Genomic DNA, 24,538 nt, shown 5'->3' on the forward strand with positions numbered 1-24,538 from the left:
ATCTATATCTATACTTTTAAAAGATTCAAAATTTATATTTTAAAAACTAAAAAAATCGAGAAAATTACATTCAGAAACGAAGTGTTCCAAGGCCATCCGGCCGCACCCACCATGTTCTTGCTTTCACACACTCACACACACATATACATATATTGATTGATTGATTTCCCCTTTTCAATTTTAAAATTTTTTAATTTTAATTTTTTGAAATTATTTTAAAAAGTTAAATAGAATATTCCTTAGAATATTCCAATGGTCTGTTAATCAAACAGTCAAAAAGGGAGAATTTATTTCCAAGAATAATTGACGAGGCGTGAGAAATACTAATAGCTAATAAGAGAGCATGAATAACCCATTGGATATCAAACATGCAACTTCTTGGATGCTACACTGTCTTTTGATACTTCTTTTCAAAATGGGGAATTTACCTAAAATGACTCATGGTTTACCCATTTTTTCAAATCTATCCTATGCTTTTTTTTTGTCAAATCTATCACATGGTTTATTTTTTGCATCAAATCTATCATGGCGTTATCTTTTCCGTCGACATCTAATGGCCATGCTGACATGGCGTTCACGTGGCAAGTGCGGTCCACTATATCTTCACGTGCCACGTTAGCACGACCGTTAGATGTTGACGGAAAAGATAACGTTAGGATATATTTGATGCAAAAAGTAAACCATGTGATAGATTTGACAAAAAAAAGTATAAGATAGATTTGACAAAACAGGTAAACCATGGGTCATTTTAGGTAAAAACTCATTTCAAAATTAATTCCCATAATAGAGTTCTCCAAAATCTATTTTCTAAAAGTAGGCTATTGTTATTTTCCAAATTATTATTCCAGTCCCTTAACATTTTAAATTGTTTCATTTAAATCCCTTTTAAAATAATCTCTTTTATTCATTAATATGAATGAATAATTTGTAAGATTGTCATTAGACTTATTCTTAACTAGATTACCAGCAACCAAAATTTAAATCTTATGAAAAAATTATTCAAGTTTAAGCAAGTGATTTTTATCTCATACAAAAATATAGATAAAAATATGAAATTAAATTTGTCCATTGCACTTAGATTAGATAATATTTAGATATATATACATAATAAGCATTTTTGTAATGAACTTCTTCCGTCCATGTTTACTGATAACTCTTTTTATTAGAGTTACTTTATCCTTAAATGAGCATGAAGTCATGCTAAGTCTTCGATTGTTGTTAGTATTTTCAATAGTTTTTGGGTCAAGTTTAGTGTTATTGGAAATGTTTAATCTTTAGCTCGTATTTTGAAGGTTTCAGTGCTCACGTTGATGTTCTTTCGTGTTTGATAGAAGTATCGGAAGGATGGATCGTGGCTGCATTTGATGGAGTTGCAACTGCAACAATCTGGAGTTGTGACTCAAGTCTGGAAAGCATGGGCATAAGGTTTGAAGTCGCAACTTTCGCAAAATCACAGTCGCGACTCTGACTGTTCTGTCACCTCCTCCTCCTAAACCGACTTAACTTTTTGAAAGTCAAGAATTGAGGCTATCTTTTTATGTTCAATTGGCCAACTTGTAAAGTTGATTAGCCCTTCACTAATGATGGAAAAGACAAGTAAATTAAAGGTTGTTGGAAATTATAGATTGCAAATTCATTGAATTTTATTAATGGGTCACTTAGTGTGATTCATGAGTACTTGGACGAATTCGGGTTACGAAGTGAAGGTTCATTCATTCAATGGATACATTTGAGTGCAAGACAAGTAATGAATATGGAAGTGTCTACATTAACTAAGTGTTCATGTAAGATCATTAATTGCTTATCCATGGGTGATGTTCCATCTAAGAGTTACGTCCAATACGAAAGGTTCTGACTCTTCGATAGTGTCCATTGAGTGCATATAAATAGAGACGCTATAGTACTCAAATTATCATTAAGAAAATTCCAGAAATCAGAGTAAAAGTTAGGGAATTCCTCGATTTTGCTAGTTGAAGGAATTCATAAGACTTCGTTGTATCCCGGGAGGACCTTTGCCTTAACCCTCTAGCAACTTTGTGTGGGGGCAAATAGTTCTCTTTGAAAAGCGTCATTTACGCCTTGAATCCAATCGTGTTAACTCCACATCGCCTCCGGATCGATCGTCTCCACCCATTTCCCCAACAAAGGTATGTAGTCTTAATAATGAAGTATAAGAGGAGTAGAGAAGTAGAGACATCTGCATCTCTCTTTTCTCTCTTCTTCTTGGAGTTCAAAGTGAAGAAAGGGAGAAGACGAACTGCAAAAATAGAACAAGAACAGGGGAGAAGAAGGCCATATTCACATCAATAAAGGAAGAAGGATCAAGCAAGAGATCGAGAAACCGATAACACTCGAACCTTTCCTTTTACTTCTTTATCTTTCCTCTTGTTCAATCATGATGTATACATATGAGTTGATGTATTTTGTGAAAATGAACTAAGCTCTTACTCTAAGGAATTGATGGAACGTGATGTTTGTTTGACTACGTGACTCTCTTCTAAGTGGTTATTGAATGAATATGAGTACTTATTTCATTCCGTTCTTCATGCGTGTGGTTGTTTGGCCACCAATTACATCAATAAAATAATCTTAGCAAACTTAACGGAGTAAGCTACGGTTTAGATATGGAATGTAATAACCTTTGTTCAATCTTAAATAGTTGTTAGTTGGATTGTTTTGCAAGTATCGATAGAAATATACGTGCTCGCCTTAAGTACCCTCGATTGGGATTGGCGCTTAATACAACTATTGGTATCGTGATTCACATAGAAATATAGGGAATTGGTGAAAATAGATAAATCTTCTAGGCAACTAGAAAGATACCTAGGAGTGGACATCGAATTTCGGGGTAGTGCTTGTTATCATTAGAGAATAGCAAGGAAGAGTATAAGTGTAGTTATGAAAGCATGGAGGGAAATCGAGACCCTAGGTTTCATCATCATTGATTTTTGACATTTGAACTAGATAGGTTCTTGTTAGGTAGATCGTTATCTTGAATTGTACATCTCATACAATCAATTGGCTTGACTATTATCAGAGTACAATAATTTTAGTGATTAGCAAAACTATTAAATCAATTTCTCATGGAAACGATACTCTATTCAATTCTATATTACTTGCACGACCCATATACTTACAGAGACAACATTTACATTATATAATTTTGACATTTCTATTTCTTTCTAGAAATTTAAGACTGGATGATTATAATGAAATTACAAACGTCTTAGATATTTCTCCAATGTGAATAAAAAATAAAGGGTTAATAACAAAAAAGCACAAAATTTTCAAAATTTAACGATTCTAGCATGAAATTTTTTCCTAAACCTAAAATTGCACAAACTTTAGATTTAATCACAATTTTAGCATGGAGTTAAATTTTTCATTAATTTGGACGGAATCGAGGCCACAGAGGGCGTCAGCCACCCAAATCGGGAAGAGGATGCCGCCAACCCCAATCGGGGGAGTGATGGCGGAGCTCGTGGCTCCCCCTATTGGAATCAAGAGAACCCCCAATTTGAGGGTTCTCCCAATTCTAGGGGGTGGGGCCTCGATTCTGGCCACACCCCACAATTGGGGTCGCCGGCACCCTCTTTCCCGATTGGGGTTGCCGTGCCCTCTGTGGCCTCGATTCTGTCCAAATGAATGGAAAATTTAATGTCGTGGTATAATTGTTATCAAATCGAAAGTTTGTATATTTTTAGGTTAAGGAAAAAAGTTTGTGCTAGAATTGTTAAAAATATATTTTTGTTATTAACCCAAAAATAAAAGCAAATAAATTTTAATACACGAGAATTATTCATTAGTACATTATTGATGTGAAATATAAGTAAATATAGTTTAACTGTAGCAATTCTAAAATAAGAGTAAAGCACCTAATACAATATCTATTTAATAAAGCATGAACTTCTATTAAAAAAAGATATATATAGATACATATACGGGTAGAAAAGACACAAGATTCTTTTATATGAAGCATTTCCTAAAAAAATAGAAAGGAAATTTATAAATCTTTGTAGAAAATAATATTAAATATTTAAATTGATACATTTAATGCATATTAAATGTATGAATCTTTTTTGCTACGTATATCTATAGATGATCTGATGACACGAAAATTATACTAAATGGTTGTCTATGCAAAAATTTTATTTGTACATTAATGATGGAAAGTCAATGATTATCAGTCACAATTAAGCATATGTTTGAAATTCTTATATAAAAGACTCCCAACAAATGACTCGTCAGATGAACAAAAGGCTCTTATCACGGAATTTAAGCTCATAACGTATATGTTGGTTGATATTTGATATATTTTAAATATCTAATAATTAAAATACTAAATATTTTATTACATATGGCTAAAATTTAAATCTTGGCACGAAGCTTACTTTGTGTTTGGCAATGAAGTAAAGTTAAATTACACTCTATTCTAAATATTAATGTGTATATTTAAATGTGATTGTAATGATTATAAGAAAAAAGTATGTGTCCGAATTGATTATTGAATAAAAAAAGATAATAAGTCATTATTATGTTTTTGAATTGGTGAAAGAATGGAGTATATTGGGGGAATTTGTTATTAAAACATTGATTGTAATAATTGTTAATTAAATATATGTGAGAATTTATTATTAAATAAGAGAAAAAACAAAATAATAATGATTATGTTGTTAAGTTTGAGAAACATGGAGGGGCTAGAGTAGTAATGTAGTTTTAACTCCATTACCAAACGAAGTTAGTCTCTAATAATTCTTTTATTGTAATATAAAAATAATTTTTTTAATTTAAACTTTGGGTCACGGTAATATAATTTAGGGTTAATTGTGCATTATATCCCAACCTTTTGGAATTTTCTCAAATCTATCACATCTTTTAAAAAAATTTTGAAAAGGCCTAACGTTCGTAATGTATACTAAATCTATCGCACAGTAACATTTTCCGTGAGAACTTGACGAAAATGCTGACGTGGCTCTGTCAAATGGGAAAGAATGCCTACGTGGAGTAATCTGTGGGACCCCTTATCCACGTTGACTTACCGCCGCTCTCTCTCTCTCTCTCTCTCTCTCTTCGTATGGCTCATCTCTTCGGTCGCTGGAGAGCACCGCCGCTGAGTACTTCAATAAGCCCATCCACTTCGACACCAACTCTTTCAAGGCTGCTTCCCTCCTCTGCAGGCTCATATTTGCCATGGGGATCGTGGCCAACGCCCGTCGCTTCTCCTCCTCCTCCTCGGCAGCGCCTCCCTCCGAGGCAACAAGGGGCTCGAGGATAAGGTCCCAAGCTGCCTCCTGATGCCGGAGTTCAACTCGAGGTTCTCCGACGACTGCGCCATCTGCGTCGCAGACTTCGCCGCTCGGGCGAGAGATCCGAGTGCTACCGCAATGCGGCCACGCATTCCATGGGGTGTGCATCGACAGGTGACTCGGATCTCACTCCTCGTGTCCTTCATGCCGCCGGATCCTAGTCTCCTCCGGATGGTGCGACAAGTGCGAAGGCAACTTCCCTCTCCAAGCTCAAGCTCCACCTTCACTACCGCCTCCACCGACTGCTCAGGACCTCATGCCAAGGCTAGATCTAAGAGACAAGACGACGTCAATAGGTTCCTCCCTCCCCTGATGATAAGCCATTAACACAAGCCCTTCCTCTCTCTCTCTAGATCTCTCTCTTTCCGAACTTGCATATCAAAATTCTTGCCAGTCATGCTAAGGCTAAGGCTAAGGCTAAGGCTAGGGTTTCACTGCAATCTTGGAAGAGGGCAAGTGGAAAGGAAGACCAGACGACGTGGGCAAGGGGGTCCCACGGATTACTCCACCTAGACATCGTTACCCATTAAATAGAGTCACATCAACTTCTTCGTCTAGTTCTCATGGAAAATGTCACGGTGGGATTAATTTAGTACACATTGCAAACATTAGGGTTTTTTAGAAAATTTTTAAAAGATGTGATAGATTTGGAAAACTCCAAAACGTTGGATGCATGGTGCAATTAATCATATAATTTAAGGGCATGTATAATGACAAACTTGTAAATAAATCATTCATACTAATAAATAAAATACATTATTTCAACGGGGATTTAAATGAAACAAATCAAAAACCTAAAAGACATAACATAAGTCTATTTTGGAAAATAAATTTTGGTTTAGACTATTGTGGGCATTAATTTTGAAAAGAAGTCTAATTTGGTTGAAAGCTCGCCAGTTTGTGTATTTTACCCTTTATCAATTATATTATATATAAGGGAAAATGACATTATCAGTCCTATATGTTTGCCGATTTTTGATATTGAGTCCTAAATGTTTCATTTTGAAAAAACAAGTCCTATAAGTTTGGAAAAAGTGTCATTTTTGGTCCTATCCGTTACCCTCGTTAACGGAGTTGGCAACAGTGCTAACGGACTCGCCAGCTGGCCGTTAAGTGGCGATGTGGCGCGAACGGCCCGACTCCACGCATGTGGGCGGCTCGAATTCCGGAAGACCCGGCTTGAATTTTAACCCGACACCCGGCTTCTCCTTCGATTCTACCCGAGTAAAATTCCCAAAATTTCAAAACCCTAATTCGTTCCTAATCGTGAAATCCACCTCTCCCTCCTGAAATCCATCCCTCCTGAATTCGACGAAATCCATCCCTCCTGAATTCGACTTCTTCCTCCTGAAATCGACTCCTGAAATCGACTACTTCCTCCCTCCTGAATTCGACTTCTTCCTCCCTCATGAAATCGACTTCTTTCCTTTCCTTCCTCCCTCCTGAAATCGATCCCTCCTGAAATTGACCCCTCCTGAAATCGACTTCTTTCGTCCTCCGTCCTGAACGCAGCCCGTCCCCTCGGTTGAACCAAAAATGGAGCAGCTCGTTCCCTCTTCTGAACCGAAAATGGAGGTCTTCGGTTGAATCCAAGAAGATTACTGAACCGAAAATGAAGGTTGTCGGTTGAATCCAAGAAGCTTACTGAACCGAAATAACCGTATATAAATGTAAACTCAGCTTAGATGTTTCTGATCTTCATTTCTGTCGTCCAAGTGTAGAAAATTAAGCGAGCCAACATAATTTAGTGGAAGCAAACTCGCCCTTTCAAGGCAAATATCTATATCCGATCGTAAGATCTAACAATTGGTTTGAACTAGCACGCTTCTCCTTGAAGTGTTGTATGTTCAGATTGCGATTTTTCCGGTAATTAACTCTTGGATTTTCGTGCTTCATGTTTTCGCTTTGTAGGAAGTGAAACCTCTGGTATGTAGTATTAATACTGTTCAGTCAGCTGATTAAGTACAAGTCTCTATTACTGAACCGAAAATGGAGCTCTTCAGTTGAATTCAATAAGATTACTGAACCGAAAATGGAGGAAACCAAGAAGATTCAGTAATAAACTAATATTAAAGCAAATTAAAAGCATCATAATTAGCGAGATTTGGCATTTGTCGAAGAAGCTGAGAAGGAATTAAGGTTGCCCTTTATTTTTCTTTGTGATTGTCCATGATAACTTATCTTTCCACCATGATCGGAGCTCCATTACTACCACCAATCAAAATAACCATTGGTTAAATGACATTCAGTTAATCTGAAGAAGAAGAGAGCCAAAGAAGACCCGAAGGGGAGCTCGGCCCAATTAAGAAGAAAACCCGAAAGGGAGCTCGACACGAGGGAGCCGAAGGGGAGCCCGACCCGAGGGACCCGAGGGAAGATCAGTACTGATAATTTACTGAGCTTTCCTTAGTAGGTACTCTTCATGAAATGTTGAAATATTTGGGCAAATTGTTATGCTTGTCAATATTGTTTTACACATAAAACAACATTGTGATGCTTGTTCTATTACATTGGTGTTGTAGAATGGATGACTTTCACAACTTGAACTATCATGGATACACTCTTGAATACACCATGGCGGGTCCTTTAAGGAAGAAGGAGGAGAATTGTTGTATAGTGGGGGTGAGATATTGCGTTGGGATATTGACCCAGACAAAGTGTCAATTACTCATATGGTGAAAGAATTAGAAAAGATGGGGTACAAAGGTAATGTAGAGGTGGTCTTGGGTCGGGTCCATGGGAAGGGGTTAAAAGATGGATTATTTGAGGTTTATAGGGACAGTTCTGTCATTCAACTCATAGGACAGCTATTAGAGCACAAACATTGCCAACTGCATGTCAAACACAAAACCGACCCTAACCCTAACCCTAAAGCATTTCAGCAACATAAGGTGGCTGCTGAGGAAGGTGATGAGGCTACTGAGGGAGGTTCTTTAGGAAGGAAGGGAGTTGATGATGTTGTAGATCGAGTTGCAGAAGAAAGTGAAGAGAACAGTAGTGAGAGTGAGAGTGATTTTGCTTTCGGAGATGTGCCTGCAGATCTAAGTGAAGAAGATGATCCTGAGCTCCAAGACATCAGATCCCAAGTTCAAATTACGAAGGCAAAGAGAGCAGAAAAGTTGAAGAGTTTGAGTCTACAGAAGGATGTACAGACCATTATAAGGGAAGCAAGACAAGATAAGCAAGACAACAAGGGCAAAGAGAAAGAGGGCGCTATTGTTTCTGTTGATACAAGAGATGAAGGATACTTAACTGATTATCCATCTTCTAATGAAGCTTGCAGCATTTACTCTGGTGAATCAAGTTCAGAGTTTGGGGATGAAAACACAGTGAGAGAAAAGCAACCGAGAAGTTACTTCAGAAAGTTAGGTACATTCCCTCAATATGAACCAGCTTGTGAGTTGCCAACTTTTACCGTAGATCAACTGTTTGAAGATAGAAAACAGTTCAAGGATGCAATTTGTTTGGCTTCTGTGAAGACCCAAAGGAATGTATACTTCAAAAAAAATTGCAAAGAGTATATAAGAGTGAGGTGTAAAGAGAGTAGCTGTCATTGGAAGATAGTTGCTAAATTCATGAAGAATCTTGGTGCTTATCAGGTGAGGAAAATGTTTGACAATCACACTTGCAATATCACATACAAGAATAGTAGAGTGAATAGCCAATGGTTGGCTAGACATTACATGGGCACAATCAGATCTCTTCCATCAATCAAGCTAAATGAATTCAAAAAGTTGGTGAATGAGCAGCTAGGTGTGGAGGTATCTAGATCCCAGTGTAGGAGGGCAAAGGAAAAGGTCTATGATTTGTTGGTTGGTGATAGTAAAGCAGAGTATGCATTGATGTGGTTTTATGCATATGAGTTGAAGAGAGCGAATAGGGATTCCTCTGTTAGTATGAAGGTTGAAAGGCCAATACCAGCTGAGCCACCTATATTTGATAGATTTTATGTCTGCTTTGATGCTTTAAAGACGGGATTTGTAAAGGGGTGTAGGCAAATAATTGGTGTTGATGGTTGTTTCCTGAAGACAGTGGTTAAGGGTGAACTGCTTGCTGCCATTGGTAGGGATGCGAACAATCAAATGTTTCCCATTGCTTGGGCAGTAGTTCAAGTTGAGAGTAGAGGTACATGGTCTTGGTTTTTGAGTCAGCTTAAGGATGACTTAAACATAACTGATGGCTGGGGTTGGTCAATCATATCTGATCAACAAAAGGTAATGCAAATAATATATATACTGCTTAATTATTCCCCTCATGTTAATTTTTAAAAGTGCTAATTTTTCAAAATTTTTTATGTAGGGGTTGGTACAAGCGGTATCTGAGTTGTTTCCTCATGCAGAGCATAGAATGTGTGCAAGACACATTTATGCTAATTGGGGTGGAAGTCACAAGGGGCCAAAGATACAAAGGCAATTCTGGAACATTGCTAAATCAACCACTGAAGTCGATTTCAAAGAAAATATGGAGTTACTCCATAAAATGTCACCCCAAGCATATGAGGACTTGCTGGAAAGACCAAATCCCAAGCACTGGTGTAAGGCTTTCTTTAATCCCATGGTTAAGTGTGACATTGTTGATAATAATCTGTGTGAAGCTTTCAATGGGAGAATACTCGAAGCAAGGTGTAAATCTATTTATTCGATGTTAGAGGACATTAGGAAGTTGGTGATGGAAAAGATCCCAACTCAGAGAGGAAACTGTGAGAAATGGATGAAAGATTTTGGTCCTAGAATTGAAAAGAAATTGCAAGAAAATCTGAAACTGAGTAGGTATTGTCATGTTATTTGGAATGGTGAAAATGGTTATGAGATCGAAGCTTGGGGCACCAAGTTTGTGGTTGACATCAAGAATAAATCATGTGATTGTAGGGCATGGCAACTTTCTGGAATTCCTTGTTGTCATGCTGTCTGTGCCTTATTACATAAGGGTGTAGATCCAAGTGAATCTGTTCATAGCTTCTACAAGAAGGAAATGTTTTTAGAAGCTTATGGAAAGGTGATGGAGCCTGTGAGGGACCCCAAGTTTTGGGACCGAATTAACATGCATGAACCACTAATACCACCTATCTTGAAGAAGAAAAAAGGCAGACCCAAGAAACTGAGAAAAAAGACAGTGTTGGAGACTACCATTGGAAACGATGGGGTTGAGCAAATGTCTCGTAAAGGTACAGCTAATACGTGCAGCCTATGTAGGCAGCCTGGGCATAATAGGAGGAGGTGTAATCTAAGGGCCAATGACAACACTGAACCGGTAAACTCATTTTAACTTTAACGGATTGATGGATTTTGTAATTTCTGCAAGTTCATTTCAAGGTTGGAATTATTTATTTGTCTGTGTTAATTTTTTGTTATCAGGCTGTATGTCGATCTGTAGGCCCTATTCCTACAGTGCAACAAATGCCAACCCAACGAAGTTCAAAGGTCTGTTGTTCGAAATTTAAGTATGGTATTACATTCTAGAGATCATATATATAATTCCTTGTATCATTCTATTTATCAATGTAGGGACAAAAAAGGCATGCGGGGAGACCTGGAACACAATCAAGAACTACAGATGAAGACCATGCTGCCTCAACTCAGTCATCAGTTGCTCAAACAAGGCATTTCGATAATAGAGAATACATTGTAATGAATGTGAGTGAATTGTTGTAATTTTACCATACTCTGCTTAATTTTACCAATTATTTATAAACAAATATCTGTATAATATATTTATGTGTAAGTGCAGCCTGGAAGTGTAGGCGAATTAATCGTGGCTAGGGAAGCTGATATGTCTAGACAGACAGTGACAGCCAACCAACTTGAAGCCCAAGCACGAAAGAAACTGACCCAGAAAAAGTCAGAGGGGAGCAAAAAGAAAGGACTGCAAAAACGTGTCTGATGGAATGTGTGTCATTAATTTTTGTGATTTACAGAACAGTGGATATGTTGATGTATTCTTTTGGAAAATGCAATATGTCTATGTCAATGCAGAACAGTGGCTATGTTTGTTATTCTGTCGAAAAAAAAGGTTTATGTTGTTTAGCAATGCAGAACAGTGGATACGTATGTCAGAACAGTGGATACGTATGTCATTCTGTCAAAAAAAAGGTTTTTGTTGTTTGGCAATACAGAACAGTGAATATGTTTGTTATTCTGTCGAAAGAAAATGTTTATGTTGTTTGGCAATGCAGAACAGTGGATATGTTTGTTATTCTGTCGAAAAAAAAGGTTTCTGTTGTTTAGCAATGCAGAACAGTGGATACGTATGTCATTCTGTCGAAAAAAATGTTTCTGTTGTTTAGCAATGCAGAACAGTGGATACATATGTCATTCTGTCGAAAAAAATATTTCTGTTGTTTAGCAATACTTGTTCTGTTATGTATGTTATTCTGCCGTGAAAAAATGTTTATGTTTTGCAACATAAACAGTGACATTAGAAAAATCAGGCAACACAACCGGAGCTTTACTACAACACAACCTCAGCTTTACCAACACTACATCTCCTACAGACCGAAAACCAACCATATCCAACCAGCACCCTTTCACCATACAGATATACAACCAACACCCTATCACCATATTCAACAAGACAACAACCAAGACTACATTTCCTATGCAGCACACCACAACACAACCTCAGCTTTACCAATACTACATCTCCTACAGACCGAAATCCACCATATCCAACCAGCACCCTTTCACCATACAGATATACAACCAACACCCTATCACCATATTCAACAAACACTTTGGCTGGAACAATACTCACATCCAAACTGATATCCGTATAATCATATATGCAAAAAACACTCATATTGATATCCAAAGATGTGCGAAACACTTGATATCCAACACTTATATCACACTGATATCCAATTACAAATTTTATTTCATTAACAGTCAGATGACTCGATACAAAGTACACACCTACTTGCCAATACATAATTTACAGCCCAACCACATCCCAAACAAATTTCCAACCATAATACAGATGCAAATTGCAAAAACAACTACCCTAACATCACAACGACTATGTCGGTGCTTTAACTCCTTCTCCAATTCCTTCATCTTCAATTTCAGGTACTTCATTTCCCATTCAGAAGAGGAAACTTCCTCTTCAGCAACAATTTCTGAAATCGATGCTTCAAAGGGATGGTCAATCCAGCTGAAATACCCACACCCCCCATTATCCCGGTACCTTGGACATCCGACGAACCTTCTACCTGGGTTGTTTGCTATCCGTGAAATCTTCTGTTGAAGACGCAATCCGCATCTACAAACACCTGCACTGCTCCCAGACAAGGTGGCAGATTCCCTTGAACCACAACTCTCCCCTCTTCGGGCCTTTCCTCTAGAAGTTTGCTGCCCTTTTCCACGACTCATCACCGATTCCATGACGGGAATGCGTCAGGACAGAGTTTGAAGCTCGATCAAAGGGGACAGACACTGGTCTTCGATTTAGGGCCCAGAGGACTCAGGAGGGGATTAAGTTGAGGAAATGGGATTCAATCAAAGGGGATTCAATCGAAGGATTCAGAAGGGGATTCAATCGAAGGATTCAGAAGGGGATTCAATCGAAGAATTCAGAAGAACCGTCGGGCGGAGAGGCCGATGGTGGTGGCGCGGATCTAGGAGAAGTGGTAGATGTTAGGGTTTTTCGGGAGGAGCTGGTCCTTGAGTCTGGAGAGAGACGGCTGGGACACGAGAACTAGCTGGAACCTGAAACACAGACAAACACATACAGGAGCAAGAGGGCGACTGATTGGAGGATCGGCACCGGAATTTCCATTAACATCAGACAGTTCCACAGATTTCCACAAACAGTAACGATCGCGAAAGTGGGAGCCGCAAAGTACCTGAAGAATCTGTATCTCTTCGCGCAGGACGAGTAGAATGGAGCCAAAGTACCTGAAGGCTTCTTGGATTCAACCGAGGGGACGAGCTGCGTTCAGGATGGAGGAAGAAGTCGAATTCAGGAGGGATGGATTTCAGGAGGGAGGACGTTGATTTCAGGAGGGAGAGGTGGATTTCACGATTAGGAACGAATTAGGGTTTTGAAATTTTGGGAATTTTACTCGGGTAGAATCGAAGGAGAAGCCGGGTGCCGAGTTAAAATTCAAGCCGAGTCTTCCGGAATTCGGGCCGCCCACACGCGTGGAGTCGGGCCGTTCGCGCCATGTCGCCACTTAACAGCCAGCTGGCGAGTCCGTTAGCACTGTTGCCAACTCCGTTAACGGGGGTAACGGATAGGACCAAAAATTACACTTTTTCCAAACTTATAGGACTTGTTTTTTCAAACTGAAACATTTAGGACTCGATGTCAAAAATCGGCAAACATATAGGACCGATAATGTCATTTTCCCTTATATATAATATATAAAAGCACGCCATATGGGTCAAATCTTAAAACCTCGATTGATGTTTCAATTCTAGTTTTAAAATCCAAGAAGTTGATTCATTTTATAAGAATTCAATTGAATATTATTATTTGGCATCAAAATGACAAAATTTGTTTTAAAAATGCAAGATTTACATTGAAATTCAAATTGGGCCAAAATCAATAAAGATTTAGCAATAATTCAATTCATTTGAAGCTAACGACATTAATTTTTAAAATTTCAAATCTTTTGCAAACAAATTATTCTCTTTCAAATGCATTCCAAACAAGATAATTCAATTCGGTTCAATTTAACTCCTTAACTTAAACTATCTTTTTTATTAGGAATAATAGCGCCATATAGTCTAACGTTTGAAGGAATTCTTAGTTCTAACCCAAACTTGATTTTTTACCTGAAATATCCCAACGTTGACGTGTTGGTTTCAAATCAATCCTGACGCTAACTTTCCGTCTAAAATTGACGGAATTGCACACGTGGTACGTTAATTTTGTAACAAGTGTCGGGATAGATGTGAAATTAACTTGCCACGTGTGCAATTCCGTCAATTTTGGACGGAAAGTTAGCGTTGGGATAGATTTGAAACCAACACGTCAACGTTGGGATATCTCAGGTAAAAAATTAAGTTTGGGCTAGAACTAAGAATTCCTTCAAATGTTAGGTTATATGGCGCTATTAACCCTTTTTATTATTCATACACTAGACTCTGCACTAGCACTACGCGCGTTGTGAATAAAACATAATTTAAAACATCACATCTTTATTTTCATCATTATATACCATTTGTAATTCCGCATAGTTGTGTTATTATTAAAAAATTAAAAAAATTGTGATGAAAATTGAAAAAAATAATTTTTTAGTGAAAGAAAAGAAAAATAACTCAGGTTGAGATAGAGATAAAGTGGAGATTGAAGAGAAATGAGTAAAAAGTAAAGTGGAAGATGACCGCATTAATGTATGAGCGAGATAAGAAATATAGGTCAAAATTTGAGTAGTTTTATAGTTTTATATTTAGTTTTACTTTTTTTCAATAGAGTAAAAAATAATGGGGATAATTTCCTAAAATTGTACAAAACTGATACATATATTTAGATATAATGATTTGTAATTAGTATGTGAATTTTGTAACTACCTTTTTATGTTAAGCATATAAATTTAGATATAGAGATTTACCATTTTTCATATACTTTTTTTTATGTATATTATTATTAATATATATACATATATATGTTTCCATTGAATTTAATATTATTTATTTATTTTGTTATAAAATTATATTGAATATCTTTTGTGAATATTATTAGTTTCCTTTTAATAATTTTTATTTTTAATTTAATATTTAAATACCATGGAGTCCATTTGGTAAATTTTCATGTGCCATATCTACGATGTTAGTGCCATTTTAGAAAAATCCGTTAAAATTGACAGGAAAATAACAGTATGCTAGATGTGATAAGAAACTCATAATTTACTATTTTTTCAATTAAAAAATTCATGCTAAAAATAATAAAAAAGACATTTTTTTTTGGGTTGTCAATCATCATAAATATTATTAATTATTTTTATTTTATTTATTCATAAATCAAATTAAGTACAGATTTTTGATCAAAAATGATCATAAATCCATTCAAAATGAGGTACTATTAATTTATTTATAATTTGTATATTTCTTTTTTTAAAAGAATACTCTTATATATTTTATCGTTCTAGTATTACGTATTTTAACATTATCAAATAAGATTTCACTTGCAACGCACGTGCAAATTCATTAGTATATATATAGATATAAATGATGAAATAACTTATAACAATAATTTTTTTAAGAATTTATAGTTCGACTCCGTATCACCGTAACACGGAGTCTCCTCCCTGTTGAATAGTTGGCCACGGCTTTTATTTTATTATCAAGTAAGGACTTATAACAATATTTCATAAAAGAAGAAAAATTATAACAATATAACATATGAGCTGTTCGTCTAGTTTATTCTTTAATTTATTCAGCCAAAAACATTCTTAAATTTCTCCCCCATCCCGTCCGCTTCTTCTCCACCCATCCACCGCCGCCACCTCCACTGCCTTCGCCACAGCCGCGTCAGTTGCAAACCCGGTTAATTACCGGCGAAACTCGCCCATCTGGGAAGTAGATCAGATCAGGAAGGTTAGATCTTTTGGGGGATGGGACATCTTTTCATTAGCTGTTGCCAACCACTTGTAATTTTCTTTCATATATTCATACGTGATAAGTCTCTGTTTTTTTTTTTCTCTTTTATGATAGTTTAAGATCAGATCCAGCTAGTTCGAGTTTCTCTATGACTGTCTTAATTCTTCCATTGACTATCAATCTGTGTTGGCAGTAACTATGGCCGAACTTATTATCGGGAACGTTGTGGAATCCATCACCGGAGATCTCCTTTCCGTCATCTCCGAGGAGATCAGACTAGCTCGTGTTGTCAAAGTTGAGCTCCGGAAATTCCAGCAGACTGTCTCTATTATTGGTATCGTGCTTCGTGAGGCTGGGAAGAGACAAATCGAGGATGAGAACGTGAATCATTGGCTCATGGAGCTTATCGACGTGATTTACGATGCTGATGACCTGCTGGGTGACTTCTCTACTGAAGTTTTGCGTCGTCGGATAGTGATGGGAGGAGGAGGTAACCGGATCCTCAGTGAAGTGAGCATATTCTTCTCCTCTTCTAACCAGCTTGTTCATCAATTTAAGATGGCTCATCGACTTAAGAAGATGAGGGAGAGGATTGATGCTATTTCACATGATAGGTCCCTCTTTCGGATCGGGGGATACAATGATCTTATTGGGAGTTTGGTGGAGAACCAGGTCAGGCCAGAAACTTCTCCGTACGAGCGTTGGCCATATGTGATTGGAAGAGATAAGGACAAGAATGAAATCATTGAATTCTTACTTAATACTGATTTTGATGAAAATGTCACCGTCCTCCCAATAGTGGGTATTGGTGGCCTAGGGAAAACAACATTGGCAAGACTCGTATTCAACGATAAGAGCGTGAAGGAATACTTCGAGTTGAAGCTCTGGGTTTGTGTCTCAACCTATTTTGACGTGCAGAATATTCTGAGGAAGATATTACGAGAATGCATTGCTAGTGAGGAACTAAATGCAAATCTCGACATGCATGAATTGCAGGAAAAGCTTGGAGAAGAGCTCCATGGAAAGAAGTTTCTGCTTGTGTTAGATGATGTGTGGAATGAGAATCCGCGTGAGTGGTTGAAACTTCACAGACTTCTTCAAAATGGCACAAAAGGAAGTAAGATATTGGTGACCACACGTACTCCTCGAGTGGCCAGAACTATGACGGATGCATTGCATGAATTAAGTGGCTTATCCGAGGAGGAATCACTGTCCCTGCTAAAGCGAATTACAAGGAAGGAAGCACTTGAGTGGAGGAATCAAAATTTAGAAATGGTCGCAAAAGAAATCCTAAAGAAATGTGCAGGTGTTCCCCTTGCGATTATGACGATCGGGTGACTGCTATTATTCTCGAGAAATGCCAAAGAAGATTGGCCGAAATTCAAGAATATTGATCTATGGAGAATAAACCAAGAGGAAGGTGATATCATGCCATCGCTTAAGATGAGCTACGGTTTTCTGCCATCACATCTGAAACGGTGCTTTTCTTATTGCAGCTTGTTTCCGAAAGACTATGTGTTGGAGCCGCGTGAGCTTGTTCATCTTTGGATGGCACAGGGATATGTCAATCCCTTAGGCAGTAAGAGAACAATTGAAGAAGCTGGTCAAGATCATTTCATGGAGCTGCTTTCGAGAGGCTTTTTCCAGGATGTAGAAAAAGAAATGTATGGCAATATTGTAAGATGCAAGATGCATTATCTCATGCATGACCTTGCACAGTCTGTTGCCGGAAATGAGTGCATCACTATTGATAGGGCACATGAGATTATGCCCCAAGGAGGAGCTCGTCATGTATCTATAATTGCTACTGAGGATTATGAGTGGAATAGATTTGAGAGAGACGGAACAATAAGGTCCCTGCTTCTTATTGTTGAAAAGAGGATTGAGATTGGGCATTTGGATATTTCATGTTTTAGAAATCTACGGGCACTACGTCTTCAAGGTGTTGTCTGGGACGTGACATTTGATTCGATCAGTGAACTGAAGCATTTGAGGAGCCTCGATCTCTCAAAGAATGATAAGTTAATTTCTCTTCCGAATTCCATAAGCAGATTGTGCAATCTTGAGACGCTTAATCTCAGAGAATGTCTCAGTCTTCAAAAATTACCAAGGGGCATTACGAAGTTAGTCAATCTAAGGCAGCTTGATGTGAGTGGATGTTCAAGGTTAACACATATGCCTAGAGGGATTGGAAAGTTGACTGGTCTGCAAATGTTAAGTACATTTGTGGTGGGAGCGCAATGGAACTCAGATGCTGCAAGGTTCAACGAGTTGAGCAAGCTTACCGGATTGAGAAACGAACTGGCCATTCAGAACTTGGAAAGATCAGCAAGTATCTCGAGTGAGGAGGATGCATCCTGCTTTATGGAGAATTTTGCTCTTCAATATTTGGGCCTACATTGGGTCTGGAAAGGAGATACAGCCAATGAAAGAGTGGATTTAGAAAGATTTCGACCCCATCCAGATCTGAGGGGATTGAGGATAGAAGGATACAGTGGTGTGAGGTTTTCATCCTGGGTTGCTCAGCTCGATAAGCTAGTCGTGATTGAAATCAGTGATTGTCCTCAATGCAGGTATTTACCTCCTCTAGATGATCTTCATTCCTTGAAAAGAATCTCTTTGGAGACGTTGAGGAATCTAGAGTGGATAGAATTATCAGAGAACAGTGAAAGACTGCAGTCTAATTTCTTTCCATCCTTGGAAGAAATAGAGCTGAAGCATTTGGATGAATTCAAGGGGTGGAGGACGGGCACTGGAACGGAAGGAGAAGAACATATTCAGGATGAGGATGATTCTTCTTTTTTTATGCTCCCAATATTCTCAGACAAGATCAAGCTCTCCATAGATGAGTGCCCGAGATTCTCTTACATGCATTGTCAGCGACTGCAACTGAGGGGAACCACGAACAAAATTTTACAGCAGTTGTTGAGGGATGTTGGGTGCCATGCTACAGTTCCACTTTCCTCCCAATTTACAATGGCAGTGCCAACTCCATTGATGATGATGATGATGACCTCCATATCTTATATGTCTCTCTCGACACTCACCTCCATCACCATTGAATCAGTGGGGGATGCAAAGCACTTGCCGGTAGAATTGTTTCAGTCCCTCCCCTCTCTTCAGTCTCTTGCAATCAAGTGTTGGCCTTGCCTTAAAGATGCCTCTGTGAGGACAATTCTTCGATGCCTAACCGCCCTCAAGACGCTGGAAATTTCTGACTGCAGAGCGCTTGATTTGTCTACTGAGGATGGTGATCATAGTGATGATGATGATGATGATGAAGACTTGCACGCTCGGCGGCTGCAGGGCCATAGCAAACTCCAGCTTGTTCACATTCGAGGAATTCACAAGATGGAGTCTTTGCCCTGGTGGTTTCAGCACCTCTCCAACCTCCAAGAGTTACGGATTTCGCTTTGTCTTGGGTTAAAGTCTCTGCCTGGTGGAGTTATTCTTCGGCTACTTAAGACCGTGAGGTCCTTGGAGCTTCATTCCTGTCCAGAGCTTGACCTCGCAGGGCAGGAGCCAGAAGATCAAGAAGACATGCCAAATTTGCTATCTTACAGACCAACTGAACTCCAAAAGTTGGTCTTTTCAGATATCAGGAAAATGACGACTGTGCCCTGGTGGATTCAGCACCTCAATAACCTTGAACAATTAACACTGGCTGCCTGCCGCAATCTGAAGGCTTTGCCTTATTGGTTTCCCCAGCTCACATCACTCAAGTACCTTAGAGTTGAAGATTGTGGAGAGCTGTCAAGAAGGTTGAAATCAAATATCGGAGAGGACTGGCCTAAGATTTCTCAGATCCAGAGTGTATCTACAGAATGAAATGGAACCTCAGTAGCTCCAATTCCAGAGGTGAATACATATCTCATTCTCATTATACATTAATCTGTATACTGCTTGTTCACCAAATTCAAAAACTTAGGCAAAACATGATAGATTTACACGGCTATGAAAAGACTTGATTGTCATTTGTTTTTGTTAATTTATTATTATTATTATTATGTATACTTATGGTTGCCATATCACTTGTATTGCCTTAAAGTTTAGAGGCCTGATTATGAATGGTCAACTAAGCAAAGTTCTTGACTGTGCATTTCAGCACAGAGGATAATAAAACAGGACGAGTTGAGAACTGTCGGATTGAAAAGCCTGTTAACTAAATAATCATGAAAGATGTGAGTCCGCCAATCCATTCCAGGTACCTCATTTTGAAATTCTTCCCGTTTTGAATTTTTTATTTTCTTTAGTTTTAATCACCGTAGCCTTGTTTTTACAAGTTTATCATAGTTTTACTTTTTCAACTGTGTACATATTCCCACCAGAGTGCAAAAAACAGCATTAGGATAATCTCTGCAGTTACAAGGATCATCTACTTCTCTCAGTCGAATATCTATTGCTGAACTAAGTCTCCTTCCATTTCGATCCCTAAATTTCTGGCAGACCTCAATTGCAGATGATATGAAGGGCCTCCTCTGCTTCCTCTTACAGAATTTGCATCAAGCTCTCAGAAATGTTGTATGTTGATAACCGAGGTTCAGCTTTTCCAAACGTGGATAGTGCATTGAGGAATTGATTGATTATGATGATGCTTGTTCTTAATCCAGTCCAGGTATATGTCATACTTTTACGAATTTGAATTTAAAGGCTTCTTCGCTCTTGATAATTATGGATTAAGTGACTCCATAATTTAAATGCTATAACATATGTGACGTCGAGTCATGTTCTGTTTCATCTTCTCGGTTTTTTCAATTGAACCGGGCAATACTTGCTCTACACAGTTGATATTATTCTACCTGGAGCTCACAGATTCATCTTCCAAGTCGAGCTTCTGAAGCGCAAGAGGTGCTGATTTCTTGCATGAAGTCCGGAGCTTCAGCCTGCATGAAGAGCGGTGGATGACTTGTATATTAATCAGTATTTTCAGGTAGGTACTACGTCTGTTGTCTTCTACAATTTCGTCCATTTTTTTTTTTCCTAATTCTTCATTTGCTGATGTTCGTATGGTCAGTACATAGAGAATTTTGAACTTCATACAGCTCAGACTTCTTGTTCCTTGCCAATATCTCCAGGTTTCAACAGATTAATCACATTCTTAAGTAACCAGCTGAGATACTTGAAATTGCCAAGTGGAGATGTTTTGATCAGTCATAGTGATCAATGGAGGGCTCTACCACCATTTTTCCTTGTTGAGTTTGAGCAAGTTGGAGTGCATAGATATTATCGGAGAGTGGAGAGAGTCAAGCGCTGCAATCTTTCTTTCCATCCTTTGAAGTAATGCTAAAGTTGAAGGTGACTGATGGCAGTGTCAACTCCGTCGATGCTGATGACGGTCTCAATTATTTCTACTACTACATCTGATTCGAGACCGATGTTGAATGCTAGCTGGAGACATTTTCTTGGTGAAATATTTTACAGGTTTGGTAAATTAATATTGGACTCTGTGGATCTATGGATTCCGAGAAAACATCTTCTGGCTGAGGTTTCTGCAATGTCCATCCTCAAACTTGCAGTGCGAATTCTGAGGCACACGATTATGATGTGGAATATTTGAAACAGGCAATTGTAGGATAGATCCGCCAACAGTGTTGACTTGGTTTGACAGATCGAATTCAGTGCCTTCACCCTTGTGTTCACTGTCTCTGTTCTGGTAAAGATCTCTCGGACTTTGCAAGGGCCAAAAACTGTCAAGTAACTAGGCATAAATGGGTTCCAATTTTCGTACATCAGCAGTAAACAAGCATCCAATGCTCCCACTGACCCGAACCTTTTATCTTTACTGTCAATAGACACGCATCCCTCAGAATATCAGGGGAACCTCTTGTACGAAAATCCAAGACAGGCGACAACAGCTACATTTGCTCATGCCAACCATCAATATGGTATGGTTAAAAATGCGACATGAACCTAATGTAACTACTTATTTTGCATGTGGAACATCCGAAGCAGAAAGAGACGGTTGCAGGCTGTGCGGAAGCCTCCCCTCCTACTCACTGAAACCAATCTCCATCTTAAGTGACAGGTCCTGCATGAGGGCATCTATTAGGATATCATACTAACATTCATCAAATTTTATTCCAAATTTGTGCACTCCGCGAATCGTGTATGTATATAGAAGGGTAAGGACGTGGGAAGAGAGAACACGAAGTTCTATTCTCAGGTTGGACATTCTCCCTCTCATGTTGTAGTACTTTCTCCAAGTAGCTCAGCTCAGAAAAAAAAAAAAAAAAAAAAAAAAGCCTGCAGATCTTCCCAATTTGTCTCCATGTCCTCTTAAGAACTTCAGCCGTAATATCTCGACTTTCCAGGTTCTTCATGTTCCGAGCTATCAACCAATCCGGACCTGACTCCTTAGGATAACATTGAATATTCACCTTCTCTAAACTCAGAAAGATCTCATCACGCTTGGGAGCTGCCTCAGCTCCCCACTTTGTCCATTTAACATCGAACGCAATTTCTTAATCGGTTTCTTTGACGTCTCCACTGTCTGATGTTGTTTCACCATATTTCCTGTACTAACTACTCCAACTGGCTCCAGTTTCTCAGCACCGTCCTTTCTCTTGACAGTATCTTCTGTGTTGACTACACTTGCAGAATACCCTGTATTGAAAATTTGTTGAGACTCTAAACATCTATATACCGTTATAAAAGCCAAAGCAATGCTTCAGACGTTGTCACGTAGGACGTAGGTTAGTCCGTCGTTGAGTGACTTTTGAAATTCTCATAAATCACAAAATGGAAAATGACATCTTATTATCATGCTACACCACTCATGGAACTCTAGAGATCCTTCCGTTATAAAATTCAAAAAGTCCTCTATTTCATTATTCGCGCATACATGCCCTCCAAGCCTTCACAAAAATTTTAATATGATTAATAAGAGATCATTTTTAATCAAATATGTTGTCACAAAATAAAATTAAAAAAATTGAAATAACTAATTTCCTAAGGAATGAAACTGTACTGTGATGGTCATGGACGAACCTCTGCAAGAAGATGACCCATATGTGTTGTTGATGATCAAGAACCCTTTGAGTTCACTGAGGGAGGCCAATTCCTTGGGCATCTTTTCCAGAAAGAACCACACTGAGATATCCAAATGAATCAGACTCTGGAGGGAGCCTATCTTGGGCAGCTCTTCGAGGCTGTGGCAGGTGTTCAAGTCGAGCATCATCAAAGAGAGGGAGGGAGGGAGAGGAGGGGGGATGGTGGTGGCCGGTTCGAGCCACCTGCTACCACCGCCCTTCATCTCCCGGAATCTCTCTCTACAAGATGGAAGAAGCAAATGCAGTAGAAGAATCATACATTGCTTGCCAAGTTCATAGAAGAAATCCCACCCAACCAAGTCAAGGAGCTCATCAAGAGCTATGCCAATGTCTTTGGCAAAATCTATATTACAATTACAATATTGCTGATCGAAAAAATTTTAGGCCCGCAACAGCACGCAGGCCAATACTAAGCTACCCAAAAACTGTAAGATCCATAAGCAAGATGATTTCTATAAAGAATTGAGATTGGGCAAAAAAGCTTGCGTTTGTTATTCAGTCCTCTGGTATGTATACAACTCAGTCTTGATTAATAAAAGGAAAACTATGTCTATAGCTAAAATAGGTTATCCTAAGTATAGTATACATAGGTATGTACAAGAATAGAATAGGAAGAAAATCATTCCATAATACTCCCCATCAAGTTGGAGAATGAGGATTCTGAATTCCCAACTTGCTGAGGAGAAAATGGAATTGATCGCGACCAAGTGCCTTAGTGAATATGTCAGCCAACTGAAAGCGCGAAGACACGTGAGAGGTGGCGACAACTCCAGAGCGCAAATGTTGCCTAATGAAGTGGCAATCTATTTCAATGTGTTTGGTGCGCTCATGGAAAACTGGATTAGAAGCAATGTGAAGAGCCTCTTGATTATCACAAAACAAGTGCATGGGACCGGCATGATGAACACCAAGAGAGCTGAGGAGAGAGCGAAGCCATAAGAGTTCACTAACTGTTGCTGCCATAGCTCGGTATTCTGCTTCTGCAGAGGACTTGGAAACTGTCGTTTGCTTCTTGGTCTTCCAAGAGATGGGACTACCGCCGAGGGTGATGAAAAACCAGTCAAGGACCGCCTAGTCATAGGACAACTGGCCCAATCTGCATCACAGTAAGCTGTTAAGGACAGAGAAGTTGGACGAAGAAAAATTCCTTGTCCAGGAGATTGCTTGAGATAGCGAAGTACTCGGATGGCAGCGTTCCAGTGACCTTGGCGAGGGTCCTGTAAGAACTGTGATAAGATGTGGACAGGATAGCTGAGCTCCGGTCTGTTGATAGTGAGATATAGGAGATGACCAATAAGACGACGATACCGTCCCGGATCAGAAATGGAATCACCACCGTCCTGAGATAACCGATGTTGTTGTTCCATAGGAAAGTAAGCAGGCCGAGAGCCCAACATACCAGCCTCAGTGAGAATACCATAGTGTATTTCCGCTGATTGAGAAAGAGACCTGAACCGCTCCGAATGATTTCTATCCCCAAAAAGTACGATAATGGTCCAAGATCCTTAATACGGAAGCATTGATGAAGATAATTCTTGAATTGGACACAGGAGGCAGAGTCATTGGTCACAAGGATCATATCATCCACATAAACGAGCACAGCAAGAAATACACTGTCACGAGAAAAGGTGAATAAAGAGTAATC

The 24,538-nt window shown here is 38.7% G+C and overlaps 2 protein-coding genes across 5 annotated transcripts; both read left to right on the top strand.

The window, feature by feature from the left end:
- The first annotated feature begins 15,654 nt into the window (after nt 1–15,654).
- Nucleotides 15,655–17,487, top strand: LOC116187630 (putative disease resistance protein RGA3). Of its 3 annotated transcripts, XM_031516479.1 has the most exons (3): nt 15,656–15,841; nt 16,038–16,732; nt 16,841–17,487. In XM_031516479.1, exons 2-3 carry the CDS (start codon nt 16,043–16,045, stop codon nt 17,180–17,182), a joined length of 1,032 nt encoding a protein of 343 aa, XP_031372339.1. In that variant the 5' UTR covers nt 15,656–15,841; nt 16,038–16,042; the 3' UTR covers nt 17,183–17,487. The 3 variants fall into 3 exon arrangements, with proteins under 3 accessions (XP_031372338.1, XP_031372339.1, XP_031372337.1); XM_031516478.1 differs by having other exon boundaries at nt 15,655–15,894; nt 16,038–17,487; XM_031516477.1 differs by having other exon boundaries at nt 16,038–17,487.
- LOC116187629 (putative disease resistance protein RGA4) lies at nt 17,123–21,475 on the top strand. 2 transcript variants are annotated; one of them, XM_031516474.1, is made up of 6 exons: nt 17,123–17,264; nt 17,341–19,702; nt 19,950–20,048; nt 20,291–20,459; nt 20,629–20,774; nt 20,920–21,475. In XM_031516474.1, exons 1-2 carry the CDS (start codon nt 17,242–17,244, stop codon nt 19,670–19,672), a joined length of 2,355 nt encoding a protein of 784 aa, XP_031372334.1. In that variant the 5' UTR covers nt 17,123–17,241; the 3' UTR covers nt 19,673–19,702; nt 19,950–20,048; nt 20,291–20,459; nt 20,629–20,774; nt 20,920–21,475. The 2 variants fall into 2 exon arrangements, with proteins under 2 accessions (XP_031372334.1, XP_031372336.1); XM_031516476.1 differs by having other exon boundaries at nt 17,234–19,702.
- The last annotated feature ends 3,063 nt before the right edge of the window (nt 21,476–24,538 follow it).

The sequence above is a fragment of the Punica granatum genome, chromosome 8 (assembly GCF_007655135.1).
Source record: "Punica granatum isolate Tunisia-2019 chromosome 8, ASM765513v2, whole genome shotgun sequence".
Classification (NCBI taxonomy): Eukaryota; Viridiplantae; Streptophyta; class Magnoliopsida; order Myrtales; family Lythraceae; genus Punica; species Punica granatum.

Excerpts from the sequence above, each read along its gene's own strand:
- LOC116187630 (XM_031516478.1), top strand. The coding sequence starts at position 16,043 with ATGGCCGAACTTATTATCGGGAACGTTGTGGAATCCATCACCGGAGAT.
- LOC116187629 (XM_031516476.1), top strand. The coding sequence starts at position 17,273 with ATGCCATCGCTTAAGATGAGCTACGGTTTTCTGCCATCACATCTGAAA.